This window comes from Dreissena polymorpha, chromosome 7, assembly GCF_020536995.1.
Source record: "Dreissena polymorpha isolate Duluth1 chromosome 7, UMN_Dpol_1.0, whole genome shotgun sequence".
Taxonomy (NCBI): Eukaryota; Metazoa; Mollusca; class Bivalvia; order Myida; family Dreissenidae; genus Dreissena; species Dreissena polymorpha.
Genome location: NC_068361.1, coordinates 7,669,933 through 7,686,523, shown reverse-complemented (window position 1 = coordinate 7,686,523; position 16,591 = coordinate 7,669,933). Strand labels below are relative to the sequence as shown.

Sequence of the window (16,591 nt, the reverse complement as noted above, 5' to 3'; positions counted from 1 at the left end):
CAGTGCCTCCTTGACTGACTTTTTAAAGAAAAAGCAGAAAAAATACCAGAAAGGAGTCACTATGTATTTAACCAGTCTATGATTTGTTTGTCAGTTTATCGTTGACCGCCTGGACATGCTGAACTGTGGAGCAGGGTTTGCAGACTTGTTTGAGCAGGAGTGCCTGGTCCATGCAGATAAACTGAACTCACAGACACGTTACAATGAATGGCTCGGCAAAATGAAGGTAAACACAACAGAAGAGAAAACGGTATTCTGATATGATGCACTGTAGGTAGTGCTTCTTTTTTCAGCTAGTTCTACCATTTTCACTATGCTTAAAACTGTGGGGGCAACATTTGACTTTCATAAAATAACTTTTACAAGCAACTTGATCCAATCAAATATATGAGAATTTGTTGAGTTTACCAAGCTGTTTACAATAAATGCATCTAAGAAAAGATTAACAATTTATTTACATATTTTTTGGCCATTAAAGATGTGAGGTCCATGGCGATCCCAAAAACTGTTCAGTTATAAATTAGTTATCTTTCACCAAAAGTACAGGGGGAGGTATGCCAGTCAAAGGAAATAATATATATAATATGCTTTCTTTTGGTGAATCTTTTATGAATTGTATGGGCTTCAGTAATCATTTTGATGAGTATCTTCAGAAATCTTAAATCTACAATTAATTAAAACTATAAGTTAAACCCTTAAAGTGTTGATCATAAATTGTATGTTGTTGTTTCAGAAACAAGGGAAGAAACTCCAAAAGGGAGGCAAGGATGTCTGGTCAGACTTCAAAGTGAAGGTGAGTCAGAGTTACTGTTCTTGGCAGGCTGTCTGGACAGTGAATACAATAATGTTGTCGTTTAGAATGGTGGAAAGATAAGATTACCAGTAGTAAAACAAACGAAAACAGACGTTTCATTCATATTTGAAATCCATACACAATGCAGGCTGTCACAGACTGGAAAATGGGTTAAATACGCCAAAAACATATGTAACAAATGTACACATTAACCAAAATAGAGAATAAACCATTCTGTATTTAACTTTGACATTGTGTTCTAATTGTCCTAGCATTTCCTTGATGTGTCAGTCTTTGGTTTCAATAAAATATGATACACTCTAATTGATGTTCAAATAAACAAAATGCAGCCATCCTTGTGACTGCTTTATACCAGCCGAGTTAAAATAAGGCCTAAGTTTATACCATGGAAGTTTATTTCATCAATTCAGTTTCGAGGAACAAATGAAAATAACAAAAAAGGGTTACAGTAAAACAGATTCTCATGATTAAACAAAAAAATCAGTAAATTTGTTGAGACGCGTCATGTGAAAATATGTCATATGCTGCCCGCTGGGCTACAGACCAGGGTGATCATTTAGGAGCTACTACTCCATCTCAGACCATGAATCATTGCCAGACTTTGTAGGGGACAGGGGGGGCTCTAGACAAGAATGCGCAAGTGTTCAGGCTGGTTTGAAGATACACTTGCCTAATTTATTACAAGACCCATTTTTGCACGACACGTCTCATATAATGGAATTTTTCATTGGACATTCACTGTTTACCTGGCTTAAAGGAATTATGTGTTAAAAGGACTTTGAGTCTTGAACTAGTGCAGTTGTTACTATGTTTGTGATAAAAACAACAAATCTGTTTGCCAAAAAACATAATACCCGTATTGGGGAAGGTAATACACAAGTGTATTACTAGGGAATTATTTAAGGCAGCCCTATCATAAATGATTGCAGTGCATTTGCAAGATAACACAGAATTGCAATTTGAAACCAATATAATGTGTTTTTTTAATACAAGTGCAACACCGTCCTGTTGATTGCATAATTAAATAAAAACATTGCAAATGCCGATGACTATCTGAAAATTAACAAAAGGCAACTTGTTCTTGCCGTTGCACTGAAACAGTCCCCTGGACAACATTTGCAACTATTTTTCGTCCCCTACTGGAGAAATTTTAAGTTTTACCCCCTGTCCATCCGTACATGTCAATGAGTGCATGTTTCAGTCTAAATCTGTATCCTGCTATAACTAAAAAAGTGCTTACGACAGCTTGATGAAACTTGGTATGTGGATAGCATGGAGTATATGCAAGTTATTTCAGTTTACAAGTCTGACATAAATTGTGGTTTCTATAGTTTGTGGTTACTACAGATATAATTGAAAAGGGAAAATCTGGATCCTGTGATAACTTAAAAAGTATTCAGTTAGGTTGATGGAACTTTGTATTTGTATAGAGGGTTATATGGGCTATTTTCACCTTATTTTAGTTTGATGAAAGACACAAATTTGAAGTTGCTATAGTTATATTATACGCCAAACCAAGATTAAAATACTTGTGAATAGCAGATTAAAGAGGCGTCCGAAATTAAGGAGGGTGGTCGAAAATTTTGCAAACTGTAAAAACCGCAAAAGAATTAAAGAGACTTAAGGCCTGTGATGTACATCTATCGATTATCCGTGTCATTGTGTGTCTATTGATAGTTATCATCGCGTTGTTTCGTTATATTTTATAAATGTATTGTTATCACTGTGAACTGTAATACATTTAATAATATCTGAGAAGTAAAAATAGATTATTTGGATTTGTTATTGTCAGTAGCCAACCTCCGCACAGACATTTGTTTGTAGATATTATAACGTAATTTTTCATGATTTAAATCCAGACTGATTGATGTTTCGGGAAAATATGAAATGTGGTTATATATGCAATGGTTACAAAATTAATTAAAAACTTAAATCTGGATCTTTCGATATATCAACACCTACATGTATGTAAGCTAGGTTGATGGAACTCTATATGTTTATAAAAGGGAACATGGGCAATATGCCCATTATTTCCGTTTTGTATGTCTTTCCATCTATCAATCCGTCTTAAAATCTTGATCCTGTGCTAATTCAAAGAGCACTTGTGCTAGGTCGATTAAATTGAGTATTCAGAAAAAGGCACATTATTTGCTCTCTTTTTAATGGAGGGGCTAGAAAACATTTGTGGTTGCTATGTTTAGAGAAATAAGTGGAAACCAAAATTGGGATCATGGGATCATTAAAAAAAGTACTTAACCAGGTAATTGAAACTTATAGAGATCCTGTTCTTACACTAAGAACGAAACCCTGTAGGGGACTGATGTTTCAAATGTCCTTTTGATATTTATTGTTTTATTCAAATTATGCTTATTGTATATATGCTAATAGGCAAAGCCGGTTATGAAGGAAGCTAGAGGAGTGATGGATATCGTAACCAATCGGGTATATGCCACGACATTCTGCTATATATTCATTAATTGGCATGCCTATGATTTTGCTAACTCGCTAACTCATGGATTATGTTATTGGCAGTTACTATGCGCTTATTCATGGCGAACATTTTACTCTGGTTATGTGCTGTTTTTCTTTTTAATTTGTTCTGTTTGAGTTGTGAAAGTTACTAATATTATATTATTTAAATTGTGGCGGCAGGTAACAGTAGGTTGGTCCTAAAATTGATTAGATATCTTTTGTTATTATTCAACTTTTAGATTACTGTACACTTTCCTAAAATACCAATTTCAATGCATGTATAGTACTCATTTTTAAAAGCATTTGCTGAACATTTCTGTTTAAGTTTGCTGCAAAGGCAAAAAAGTGTTAAATTTGTTCATAATGGTCAATACTGTATTAAAAATGTTATGCGATAAGTCATTTAATTTGTTGGAGGTTTAACAAACTCAAAATATAGAGATGCTGTAGTCTCTATTTCTGGCTAGATCAAGGCCTCTCTATTCACCAACCCATGCTTAGATGTACATGTAATAAGGAATTGACGTAGATCCAATACATTTTACAATCATAGTTTGATTAAATACAAGCTGCAATGTTATAGATAAATCATTTTAATTAAAGAATAATGTATTTAGATCATGTTACATGTTGAGCTAAACTCAACATTTGTGTACTTCAATTTTTAAATGTGTTTTGTGAATTCTGGCTCTGGTTAATAGTACAAATAAAATAATTGTTTACTTGACTTAAAGGATCAAACCTCCTGATTGTTTTATGGCCTCTATACAACACATTTTCATTAACATATATAATGTATGTTATCATATACAGAAAATATGATTTGTCTATATTCAATTACAAATTTATTTACAAAACTGTATACGTTAAATATTCAAGTGAATTAGGTTAGTTATTTTAAGAAAAACATTTGTTTGTTGTTACATAAAAATATTGAATAATGTTTAAAAATACACTCTTTAATATATATTAACTATATATGGTAATAGGCAAAACCAATAATAAAAGAGGCAAAAGGAAAGATGAATCTGGTCACTAATCAGGTAAACGCCTACTTTGATGCATTTTGCTGTCTATTTAGATCCTCGATCTTTTGTATAATGATGCTCAAACTCTAAATGGGCAGTGTTGTTTGAAAATGGGTCTTATGACATGTGTGGCCAGCGTTGCTCCAGATGAGCCTGCGCAGTCGCACAGTCTTGTAAGGAGCTACCCTGTCTGCTATAAAGTCACCTAAGGTTTTGTGGTATCTTTAGTGGACAGCGTAGCTCCTGACCTGTCTGTGCAATTGGAGCTATGCACTTGGAGCTACACTTGCGGCATATGGCATAAGACCCTTTTCGCATGGTGCCGCTCCTGTGTACATTGGTATCGCCTGGTGCAGATTTATGTGTCATTAATTGAGCCTGATGTTCTAAGGCTCTTTGTTAGTATCTAATTGTTATTAAATGCCTATGCAGATCTTATTATTTGTTCAAAAACATAAATTACTGTCAAATAAAAAAATTAAAAGTTAAGTTGATGTAATAAAAAAACCCATAACAATTGAGAATTATTGAAATTTAAGGTACTGTCTGTATTCTAGTAAAAAAAACACAACATGATATAAAAACTATTTAAAATCTTGAATCTGTAGTGAAGATCTGACTCTGTATATTTGTCCGTATATTTCAATGACATATGTCGGTCACATTGGAAAGATTAACCTCATAATTCTAACCTGATATTATTGTGTATTCTGAACACTGTATTCTAGCTCTATTTTATTCCAAGAGTATAACTATACATATGTATATTAATCATGCATTATCTAATTGTTGTATTATATTTGTATGTTTCTGTGTATTTTTCCACGGTTTGCTTATATTAAGCAAACTAATATAAAGAGATCATCAGAAATAAAATGAAATTTTATCAATATTATGTATTTCTATAGTGTAGTTAAAACAAATGTTTTGAATAACATTTCAAAAGCATTTTTTTGTAAACCAATTAGATCTGATAGACTAAATTACACAACTTAATTTGATTACAATTCTATAAACTTTTGTAATAAAATTAAATAAGAAAAAAGCAAAAAAAAATTAAATAGTATAACAATTATACCACAAACAGAAAGTATAACACATACCGGTAAATCACAAACATTACTCTTCATTTTTCTTTTTCTAAAGGAAATACATTTTAATTTGTGAGGTCCTAAGTGTGTGTCTTAGCAATTATATCCTTATAATCAGTTTTAAGTACAAGTGCAGTGATCATATATGGACCTAGTGCATGCTAATATGTGGCAGGTAGAAGGTTTTTAAGTTAAAAAATTCACGCCCATTTTTTCTCATCAAGGCCGGTCCAGCCATGACCAATGCGGTGGAGTCTGTAAGTGAAGTGACCCCAGTAATGCATGCACGCTATTTTAAATGAGATGCCCTCGCTCTGAGAAAACTGGACTTAATGCATGTGCGTTAAGATTGTCCACGATAAGCCTGTGCAGTCCACAAAGGCTAATCATGGACGACTATAAATTTCCTCCTAAAATTTATTTTTGCTATAAATGAATTCCTATAACTCTTTCAGTGCTGGAACCGAATTTTGAAGGCCTTTGCAAACAGTTTGAATCCAGATGAGACGCCACGGAATCAGGGTCCAAACTGTTTGCTATTCTGATAGTATTCTTTGAAAAGAAATCAAATAAAATGCTAATTTTAGAAATTCAGCAGAGGACATTTTAGCAGACGACAAATTTCCCAGCATGCAAAGGGTTAAACAGAATATACCACAAAAACAGAAAGTGTCCTGCCTGATTAGCCTGTGCTGTCTGCACTGACTAATCAGGACTTACACTTTAAGCACATGCATTAAGCCCCATTTTCTTAGAGTGTGGCTCAAATTATGTCAACTTTTTACTCAATGTTACAGCTTTGTATGGGTCTGTCACTGGCATTCTTAAGGAAAATAGTGGTTTTTAGCCTTAAGCGACAATTATGTAAAATTGTAAAAAATAAAAGGTTAATTTATCTACCAATATTTAGATATTTGTAATATTTAATTAATAAAAAGAAATTATTGTGCAAATGTTCCTTTTGATGTGTCATTTTCAAGGAAAAGTTTATCATTTGTGGCAGTTAAGTTGTTTGTAACTGATTTTTAATTGACAAGCTGATTTTTCAACAAAAACAGTCAATGGTTTTGATATCATTAAAAAAAATCTTGTAGTAATGTTATTTGTCAAATGTACAGGTTGCAGTAGATTTGTCTACTGGAAAGTGATGAATGGTTTAAAGGACACTCAAGTTTTATATTATTTTTTTGAATTATTCTCACTAAACCCATGAGGATTTTAAGTAATGTATACAGTTTAATAGTATAATAATAAAGTATGAATCATGCAACACAGCAAGTTTAGTCGCTATGCCAGTAGCAAGACCCCATACTATTAAAAGCTTATCATATATTTGATATATGTGCAGTATTCCCCATCTCCCCAGTATTTGACCTTTTGTGGCTTTGTATTCCAGTGGTATTTTTACCGCTATTCAGTAATGTACATGTATTTGTGATGCTTTTGTGAAATAATTTGTTAAGTGATCTGGGTCCGTATTCACAAAGCCCCTTGGGGGGAAAAAATAAAGAAATTTCTTAGATCTACAAAATTCCTTAAGTCTTTGTTTTTTTTGTGTACATGTATTTTTACATGAACATGTTTTAAACAAGTAAACATTACTAAAATGATTGATATTTTATTATTGTGTAAGAAAAGATCATTCGACATTCGTAAGAAAATTTAATCTGAAATGTTTTCTTAAGTACAACTTAAGATTCATCATAGGAGTTTTATGAATACAAACCAGGTATCTTTTATTTGAAATTTTGATTGTTATGGTTCATGTAATTATATTAATGAATGTTATTTTTAGGATCTTTCTTTTTTACGCACTATAGAGGCCACATTTATTGCCCAATATTTATAAGCTCATCTATTTTTTGAAAAAAAATTATGAGCTATTGTCATCACCTTGGCGTCCGCGTCGGCGTCAGCGTCCGGTTAAGTTTTGTGTTTAGGTCTAATTTTCTCATAAAGTATCAAAGCTTTTGCATTCAAACTTTGTACACTTACTTACTATCATGAGGGGACTGGGCAGGCAAAGTTAGATAACTCTGGCGTGCATTTTGACATAATTATGTGCCCTTTCCATACTTAGAAAATTGAAAATTTGGTAAACTTTTGTGTTTAGGTCCACTTTTCTCATAAAGCATCAAAGCTATTGCATTCAAACTTGGTACACTTACTAACTATCATGAGGGGACTGGGCAGGCAAAGTTAGATAACTCTGGTGTGCATTTTGACAGAATTATGTGCCCTTTTTATACGCCCGTATAAAATACGGGACGTATTATGTGAAACCCCTTGGCGGCGGGCGGCGGGCGGAAGGCATCACTTTGTCCGGACTCTAATTCAAATTGTATTCATCCGATCTTCACCAAACTTGGTCAGCAGTTGCATCTAGTTGATATCTAGGCCAAGTTCGAATATGGGTCATGCCGGGTCAAAAACTAGGTCATAGGGTCAATAAGTGCATTTTCAAAGGGGCCACTTTGTCCGGACTCTATTTCAAATTGTATTCATCCGATCTTCACCAAACTTGGTCAGCAGTTGCATCTAGTTGATATATAGGCCAAGTTCGAATATGGGTCATGCCGGGTCAAAAACTAGGTCATAGGGTCAATTAGTGCATTTTCAACGGCGCCACTTTGTCCGGACTCTAATTCAAATTGTATTCATCCGATCTTCACCAAACTTGGTCAGTAGTTGCATCTAGTTGATATCTAGGTCAAGTTCGAATATGGGTCATGCCGGGTCAAAAACTAGGTCACAAGGTTACTTAGTGCATTTCAAGCATTTAGCATGGTGTCCGCTCTCTAATTGAAGTAGTTTGCATCTGATCATCACCTAATTTGGTCAGAAGTTGAGTCTAGATGATATGTAGATCAAATTCGAATATGGGTCATGCCGGGTCAAAAACGAGGTCACGATCGGACACATAATGAATTTCAAGCATTTAGCATGGTGCCCGCTCTCTAATTGAAGTAGTTTTCATTTGATCTTCACCAAATTTAGTCAGATGTTACATCTAAATGATATCTAGGTCAAGTTCAAATATGGGTCATGCCGGGTCAATAACTAGGTCTCGAGGTCACTTAGTGCATTTCAAGCATTAAGCATGGTGTCCAAAACCTCCGAACGGGCGTATCTTGTGACAGTTTGGCACTCTTGTTATACTTAGAAAATTGAAAATTTGCTTTAGTTTTGTGTTAAGGTCAACTTTATTCCTAAAGTATCAAAGCTATTGCTTTCATACTTGTGGCACTTCCATACTATCATAAGGGGACTGTGAAGGCAAAGTTATGTAACTCTCACTGGCATTTTGACAGAATTATGGCCCCTTTATACTTAGAAAATTGAAAATTTTGTTAAGTTTTGTGTTTTGGGCGGCTTTACTCCTTAAGTATCATAGCTATTGCTTGCAGACTTGGAACACTCACAAACTATCATAAGGGGACTGTACAGGACAAGTTGCATACCTCTGGTTGTCATTTTGATGGAATTATGGCCCTTTTTTGACTTAGTAATATATGGTTAAATTTTGTGTTTACATCCACTTTACTTCTAAAGTATCAAGGCTATTGCTTTCAAACTTCAAATACTTTCATACTATCATGAGAGTACTGTACCTGGCAAGTTGAATTTAACCTTGACCTTTGAATGACCTTGACTATCAAGGTCATATAATTAAATTTTGCTAAAATGGAAAAATCATCTTATAAATGACCACACCCTCACTCTACCCCCCGACCCCCCCACCCCCCCCCCCCCCCCCCAAAAAAAAAAAAATACATTTTTTTTTTTAAACATGGTTAAAAAACAAAAATATTTATTTTTATTGTTTTATTTTTTAAAGGCTGTCCAACTATACCACCCAAGAATCCCCCCCCCCCATTTTTTTTTGTTTATTATTATTTTTTGCATTTTTATTTCTTATTTTTGGAAGATAATGTAAAAAATGACCACAACCCCACACTATAATACACCCCTCTCCACCCTCCCCTCCATCTTTTTTGATTGAAGTATTGAGATAGGTTTCTTCACCTTTAAAAAGAAAAATAGATGAGCGGTCTGCACCCGCAAGACGGTGCTCTTGTTCACATATTGATATGACATCTGGAATGCTTTTTCAAATAAATGTGGTTTGTTAAAAATAATGCTGTTATTTGATGTGGCAATTTTCCTTCAAAGTCTTGTGAAACCTTGTGAACTTTACCTGCTTAGAACAGTTAAGTTCCTTCGGGTTTCATGATAGCTCCTTAGAGCTTTTTGCAGTGGCTCCCTTGTTGATGTATTCTTGCTAAATTGTGTTTTGTTTTTAGCAAAAAAGCGTGCTTGACTTGAATGGTTTTAGTGTTCTTAATAGTGTTACTTTTAATTTGTGCATGGTGTATGTGGATTTTGTTATGAACAATTTGAGTGTAAGTCTCGTACAACACATTTTACTTGGCTGAGGAAAACAATTAATCCATAAGTGTGTAAATTAATGTAGATCTATTCTTGTTTTGGATTAAATGAATACAATTTTCAAATAAACTTTTAAGGATTCATATATAAAACAAATCGAGATGATTTCCAGAAACAAAATAGTCCCATAATACAGGTATATACAACACCGTCCCATAATACAGGTATATACAACACCGTCCCATAATACAGGTATATACAACACCGTCCCATAATACAGGTATATACAACACTTATCCTGACAGCATATGTGTCGCGTTCTGGGAAAACTGGGCTTATGTATGTACATAAAGTGTCATCCCAGATTAGCCTGTGCAGTCCACACAGGCTAATCAGGTATGACACTTTCGACTTTTATGGACTTTCTTGTTTGAAGAAAGTCTTTTTTATGGACTTTCTTGTTTAAAGAAAGTCTTTTCCTGAACAAAAATCCTGTTGGGGCCGAAAGTATTTTCCCTCATTATTATTAGGCCTATGCTGAGTGAGTACTGCACAGGTAATTCTGCGATGACACTTTACGCAGGTGCATTCAGCTTGTTCTCCCAGAAAAAGGCTCATAGTTTCCCAGGTACAGAACACAGCATCCCCAAACCACGAGCAATAATAACCTTGTATAATTATTATATGCACATATTTGTCAATTTAAAAGTGTACCAATGGACACTTTTCCCTGCACAAAGTTGGTATCTTTGGAAAGAATATAATGTTAGCCATGTCTCAACGAGGATCTGATGAAATCATTAATTTTTGCCATGTGGAATGAATATAGATCCAAGAAAAACGCATTTGTTGCTAAAAAATATTGTTACTAGTTTTTGTTGCTCAACATTTTGATGTTTGTATCTCAATATTTTCAAAACACGTTTTGCAGTTGAAAATTATGTGAAACAGGTCTTTTTATGCCTGCCTTAAATGAAGGCTGCCTTAAACAAAGGCTGCATAAAGCAGTCGCACTGTCTGTCTGTTCATGAGTCTGGATGTCTCACCAAAAATTGCTGCCTCAGACAAACCTTTGCCAGGATTTATTTGATGAATTTAAACTTAACTTAGAAGTGTACACCATCATTAAAAGACATGTCATGTGTTATCTCCTTTCCTCAAAGGTCATTGTCACAAAAGTCCAACATTGGCCATAAAACAATGAAGTTTTGAGACAAAAGTGGAATTTGGGGGCACTCGTGCCTTGTGAACGCATGTCTTTTTCAAACCACAACTAAAAATATTGACCAGTGTTAACGCTTGTTACATTAAGGCCTTGGTGATCGAGAGCTAGTATTTGTGATTTAGACTGATCTTAATTTTAACGGGAAAGGGACTCGATCCTTTCGTATCATGGAAAACAATATTCACATGAAACTTTTAATATTGTTTCAGGTAAAAACCCAGGGTAAAAAAGCATATTCAAAGGCTAGGACCAAATTCAATGATTTTAAGAAGGTAAGAAAATGGTTTTGCATGTTTTTATTGTTTTGTTTTTGTCCTGTATTTTATGCATGTTTAGTATGGGGTTGTGACTACATTGGTAGAAAGTTGCATTCTTGTGTGTTTGTGTTTTATTTAACCAAATTCATGCAGTTTGATGGGCAGAGGTGTAAGGAACATAACTATTTTATCATTTAACATACAATCTTGTGTAAACCACAAACAATTTTCTTATTGGGAAAAAAGTTTTTGTTGTAATTGGGCTTTTAATTTAACAACTGTGCAGAATCTTGTTCCTAAAAGGTGAAAGAGGGGTTTCTATGGATATAAATGGAAAAAAAACAACAATTTTTTTTTCTCTATAATTGACTTGTCTACTCTTGTTGTGGTAACATATAAAACAAAGTAATTGCTTAATATGTGGTTGTGAAAATTTTCTGCTTTTGTTCGCAGAATATAGCATGGCAGCTGTAATGTATTTTAATGTGTTTGAAATGTTCATGCAATTTATTTTGTATGATAATAATCCACCTTTTTTAAACTTTGAAAAGTTGATGCTCTACGAAAGCGAATAAATATTGGATAAAACTAGTCTTAACGTGTTTAGTTAAATATATATTTATCTACTTGTATCTATTACTGGACCAGAATTTGATAAATGTAAATAGTTGAAGCTGAGTGTTTGGATTATTCATAAACCTTTTAAACATATATGTCAATATTGTGTATTGTGTATATCCAGTTTTGTTAAAATCATATGCATTTAATAAACCATATTTATTTACATGTACTTTTACCTTTTAATCTTTTGTTTGCTTTGGCATCCTGATGTAACGTCGCGTTTTCTTGTTTGTGTTTGCAATGGGTTTTCCCCACCTCCCTTTTACAGGATGATGATTCCCCAAAATCTGGGTCGCCCAAAACGGCAAAGTCTGTCCGTCATGGGCCCAAAACAAAGTCTTTTTCAAAAGACAAACCACCTGATCTATCGAGAGATAGACCATCAACAATTGTCGGGAAGCCTCTTGTATCACAGAGAGTAAGTAGGGCAAGACAATATTGGGTAGACATTGATTTCAAATTGTGTACACCCATTTAAAAAAAGAACATATGGGCCTGGCTGTGGGAAAACGGGGCTTAAAGGGACCTTCAACAGCGATTGACGAAAAAAGAAAAGTTATAAAATACGGTATTTTTTTACAATTATTAGTTTATATTGATAAAAATATCACGACTGGAATATATACTTGAAAAAAAAGTAAAGTATTCATATTTTTCAGTATATTCGGTAATAAATTTTACTGGGTACAGGTACCAGGTAACTACCAGTTTACTATAAATAACGCAAGTAGATTGATCATGATCATCACGTGGTTAACCCAGGAATGCAAATTGTATATATTTTATATATAAAATGATCAATCTACTTGCGTTATTTATAGTGTGTATATCGTTGTGTCACCTATTTTTGCGATGTGACATGTGATCAGATCATGTACTTTCAATTTCACATTGCGAAATTTTATTACAGAATGTACTGAAAATATGAATTTTTTTCAAGTAATTTAATATACCAGTCATGATATTTTAATCAATATAAACTAATAATTGTAAAAAATACGTTGTTTTTTTTTTAAACTTCTTTTTTCATCAATTGCGGTTGACGGTCCCTTTAATGTATAAAAGTAAAGTGTCATCCCAGATTAGCTTGTGCAGTCGGTATTATGCTTATCAGGGACCACACTCTCCACCTAAAATAGTTTTTCTCTAAGATGAAATACACAATCATAGCGCAAAGTGTGGTCCCGGATGAGTCAGTGCAGACTTCAAAGATTAACCAGGGATTACATTTCAAAGTCTGTGCAGACTTCAAAGATTAACCAGGGATTACATTTCAAAGTCTGTGCAGACTTCAAAGATTAATCTGGGATTACATTTTAAGCACATTTATTAAGCCTTGTTTTTTAAGAGCAAGGCTTATTTAACGGGTGGCGTCATGGATAATATCTGCTCTGTGTGTCAGAATGTTTAAATTGGGTCATCTACAAACTTGGTGAAAATGTTTTGTGATATATCTCATGTAAGTTCGATCACCGACCAGATTGCCCTAAGCTCTGTAGAAAAATAAGCCTTTACAAATAAAAAAGTTTGCTTAATTAATGCTGTTCGTTTACTAAATTGAAAAGTTTTAAGTTCGGACTTAGACACTATTGGCTTATTTAACCTCTTATTCTGTTCCGCAAAACAAAAGCAAATATTGGATTCCTGTGAACGATCAAGTTGCATTAACTTCAAATGTAAACCTAATGTAACATGGTTACTTACTCAATATTTAAAATTCTCAGCTTCCTTGAACTTACACATGTAATAGTATAAATAACCCTCAATGTCTTTCAATAAAAATGTTAGGCCTCAGTGTGAAATTATTGTATCTTATACAGAAATGTTAAGCAGATACAACTAGTTTGACATGCAACTTTTAAGTAATTCAGTATGTGTAATTTAATTGAATTTTAATAATCCGTTTTTTTCACCATTTCTGGTTGTCTAAAATGCTGATCTCTTATGTTTAACCATTACTCTAATATAAAGCTTGCATAATCTTGTGTTACCAGGGATGGAAGAGTTAATTGTATGTATTGCATGAATGGGATGTGAACTGTGAAAAACAAGTCATCATACATATATAGTATGTTTGAATACTCATCTGTGACTATGTCATATGGACTTATTTATGTCTTGTTCAGTGAAGCATGCCTTCTGTATTTAAACATGTTTAATAAGATTTGACAGTCTATTTTCATAATTTTTAAGTGGTATGTTGACTTATTGTGTCGAAAAACACAACCTTGTATTTTGATTTGTTACTTCTCAATCCTTTCTTTATTTGAGTTATGATATAAGCCCCCTACCAGTGAAACCGGGGGGACTTATGGTTTGCGCTTTGTCTGTGCGATAACTTTAAAAGTTCTTCATATTTTTTAATGAAACTTGAAACATGGACAGATGGCAATATGGAAAATATGCGCATCATTTTATTTTGTTCCTACGTCAAGAACTCTGGTTGCTTTGGCAACAAATAGACTAGAAATATTGCTGAAAATGGTGAATTCTGTGATAACTTTAAAAGTTCTTCATTTTTTTTCATGAAACTTCAAACATGGACAGATAGCACTATGGAGATTATGCACGTCATTTAATTTTGTTCCTACGTCAAGAATTCTGGTGTCTTTGGCAACAAATAGACTAGAAATATTGCTGAAAATGGTGGAGTTTCACCGGTAGGAGACTTTTATTGCTTGACAATAGTCTTGTTATATGTGTATCTGTACTATGATATGTTTATGTATCGCTACGTGTTGATATGTATTGTTTCATTATTTATTGAAGCCAATACGACCTTCGACCACCAGCCCAGCCTTGGTTGGAGGACATTCAACCCATATGAGCATGTGAGTGGTGTGAGATTTTATTGCATTAAAATTGTGAGCCTCACGCTGAGCAAAAAGGCTTAATTCATGCAGTTCAAGTGTATTTCAAGTTTAGCCTGTTCTGACTGCAAAAGAAGATTATCTTATTGTTTGGGCATATATGCTCAAACTCATGCTATTGTCATCTTTTTTTTTCGCTTGTCATTTTGAATAGAATGTTTGCTTGTTAACATGCCATCACAAAAACAGTTTTGATAACTTGTGTACAATTTGTCAAAATCATAGACCTTTTTACACTGTAGGGAAGTGTTGGTAGGCATAAATACGTAGTCACTGTCAGTTGTCAGCGTTATATCTTGTATCATCAAGGCAAGTGTTGATTTGATTTGAGGTCGCCGTGGTGTAATGGATATGTTGTCCCCCTAGCGACCGGGAGGTCACGGGTTCGATCCCCTGCTGTGGGAGCGTTGTTTCGATCTCCCATATAGACACCAAGTACTGGTTCTAGGCCCAGGAAACGGACTCGAGAGCATTTCAAATAAGTAGGAATTACTTTCTATGTAATCAAGCTAAAATAAATAGGTTTAAACTAAACTAAGGCAAGTGTTTGCAAACGTCTCACCTTAACTGTCTGGCTATTTCATGTTTATGTATAAATATTTGTAAACTATTAAATATGCTCATTTGTTGAGCAGAAAACATTGGACTTCACATAGAAAATCTGACTAATCCTAAGTCTTGGCTTAAGTGCATCTTAAGTTAATATTTCTCTAAGGAGATTTGTTAATAACAGCCCAGAAGACATAGTTGACTGTCTGAGTTCTCAAAATTAAAGAATATCATAAGACCACTTCGATCTAAAATGTTCCTTTTAAAAAATGCATAAATTACGAGTTTTTTTAAAGGCTTTGTGAATACTCAAAAGACACATCAGAGTCGTGGGGATTTCTTTTTTCAAAAATACATATGCATAGGCTTTCTGTAGGAAATTGGGGCTTCATACATTGGTGTAAACTGTTGTCCCAGAATAGCCTGTGCAGTCCACACAGGCTAATCAGGGACGACACTCTCTGGCAAAACTAAAGTTTTGCTAGGAATATACTTAAAAAATAAATGAATAACATACAAATGGAACGCACATGCATTAAGCCCAGTTTTCTCAGATTGAGGCTTAAATATATAAAATGGCCTTTTCAGACCAACCACGTTTGTGTCCCACGTGGATGGAGACAAGTGCGTGAGCCCGAGCCCTGATGATAACGATGTGATGGTGTACAACAGGGTGAGCTGCACCCTCATGGCTGACCCTGACATACAAAATGCCATCTACAAGTCAGCCAGCGCCGAACACCTGCCAGGATCTAAACTCTTCATCAAGGTAGATTGTCTCCATAAGATTTGCTTGAAATCATTATAAAACTGTTTAATTAAATGGTTTGCTCCTTTGCCTATGGCTTGGTAAATTGTTTAAGTCTCATGCTAGGCTTGTTCTGATACAGCTGGTTGCCTACGCTGCAGATATATACATAGAAAATTATCCTTACCTTACTGCAAATTATCAGGCATTAAAGGAACTTGTTGCAAGTTTTGCATTTTAGAAGTTTTTCATGAGGAGGATTAATGTGATGCATTTAGACAATGTAAGTAAAGAGCTCCAGTACAAAACAAGAGTAAAATTTTAGAAAAAAAAACTTGTTAGCCCAACTGGGCTCAAACCATTGGCCTTTGGATAAAAATCAATAGCTTAAGCCACATGTCGAACAGGGCTACAACAATACAAATTGCATTTTATACTTGATATAAGCAATCCACATATTGTCACAACATCTAATGCAAACAACTGAATTGCTCCAAATTATTCAATTGTTACGCATTGGTAATGCA

The 16,591-nt window shown here is 34.2% G+C and overlaps 1 protein-coding gene across 10 annotated transcripts in view; it reads left to right on the top strand.

Annotated features, from left to right (window-relative positions):
* The window catches only part of LOC127837023 (DENN domain-containing protein 1A-like), a 60,285-nt gene that overhangs the window by 35,965 nt on the left and 7,729 nt on the right, over nucleotides 1–16,591 (top strand). For 3 of the 10 annotated variants that reach the window (XM_052363716.1, XM_052363715.1, XM_052363724.1), the window contains exons 15-22: nucleotides 95–226; nucleotides 734–793; nucleotides 3,203–3,256; nucleotides 4,276–4,329; nucleotides 11,229–11,291; nucleotides 12,166–12,315; nucleotides 14,667–14,728; nucleotides 15,905–16,085. In XM_052363716.1, the coding sequence (XP_052219676.1) occupies nucleotides 95–226; nucleotides 734–793; nucleotides 3,203–3,256; nucleotides 4,276–4,329; nucleotides 11,229–11,291; nucleotides 12,166–12,315; nucleotides 14,667–14,728; nucleotides 15,905–16,085 (756 nt within the window). Of the gene's footprint in view, nucleotides 1–94; nucleotides 227–733; nucleotides 794–3,202; nucleotides 3,257–4,275; nucleotides 4,330–5,629; nucleotides 5,663–11,228; nucleotides 11,292–12,165; nucleotides 12,316–14,666; nucleotides 14,729–15,904; nucleotides 16,086–16,591 lie in introns of all 10 variants that reach the window. The other 7 variants (XM_052363718.1, XM_052363717.1, XM_052363720.1 and 4 more) reach the window with 7 other exon arrangements.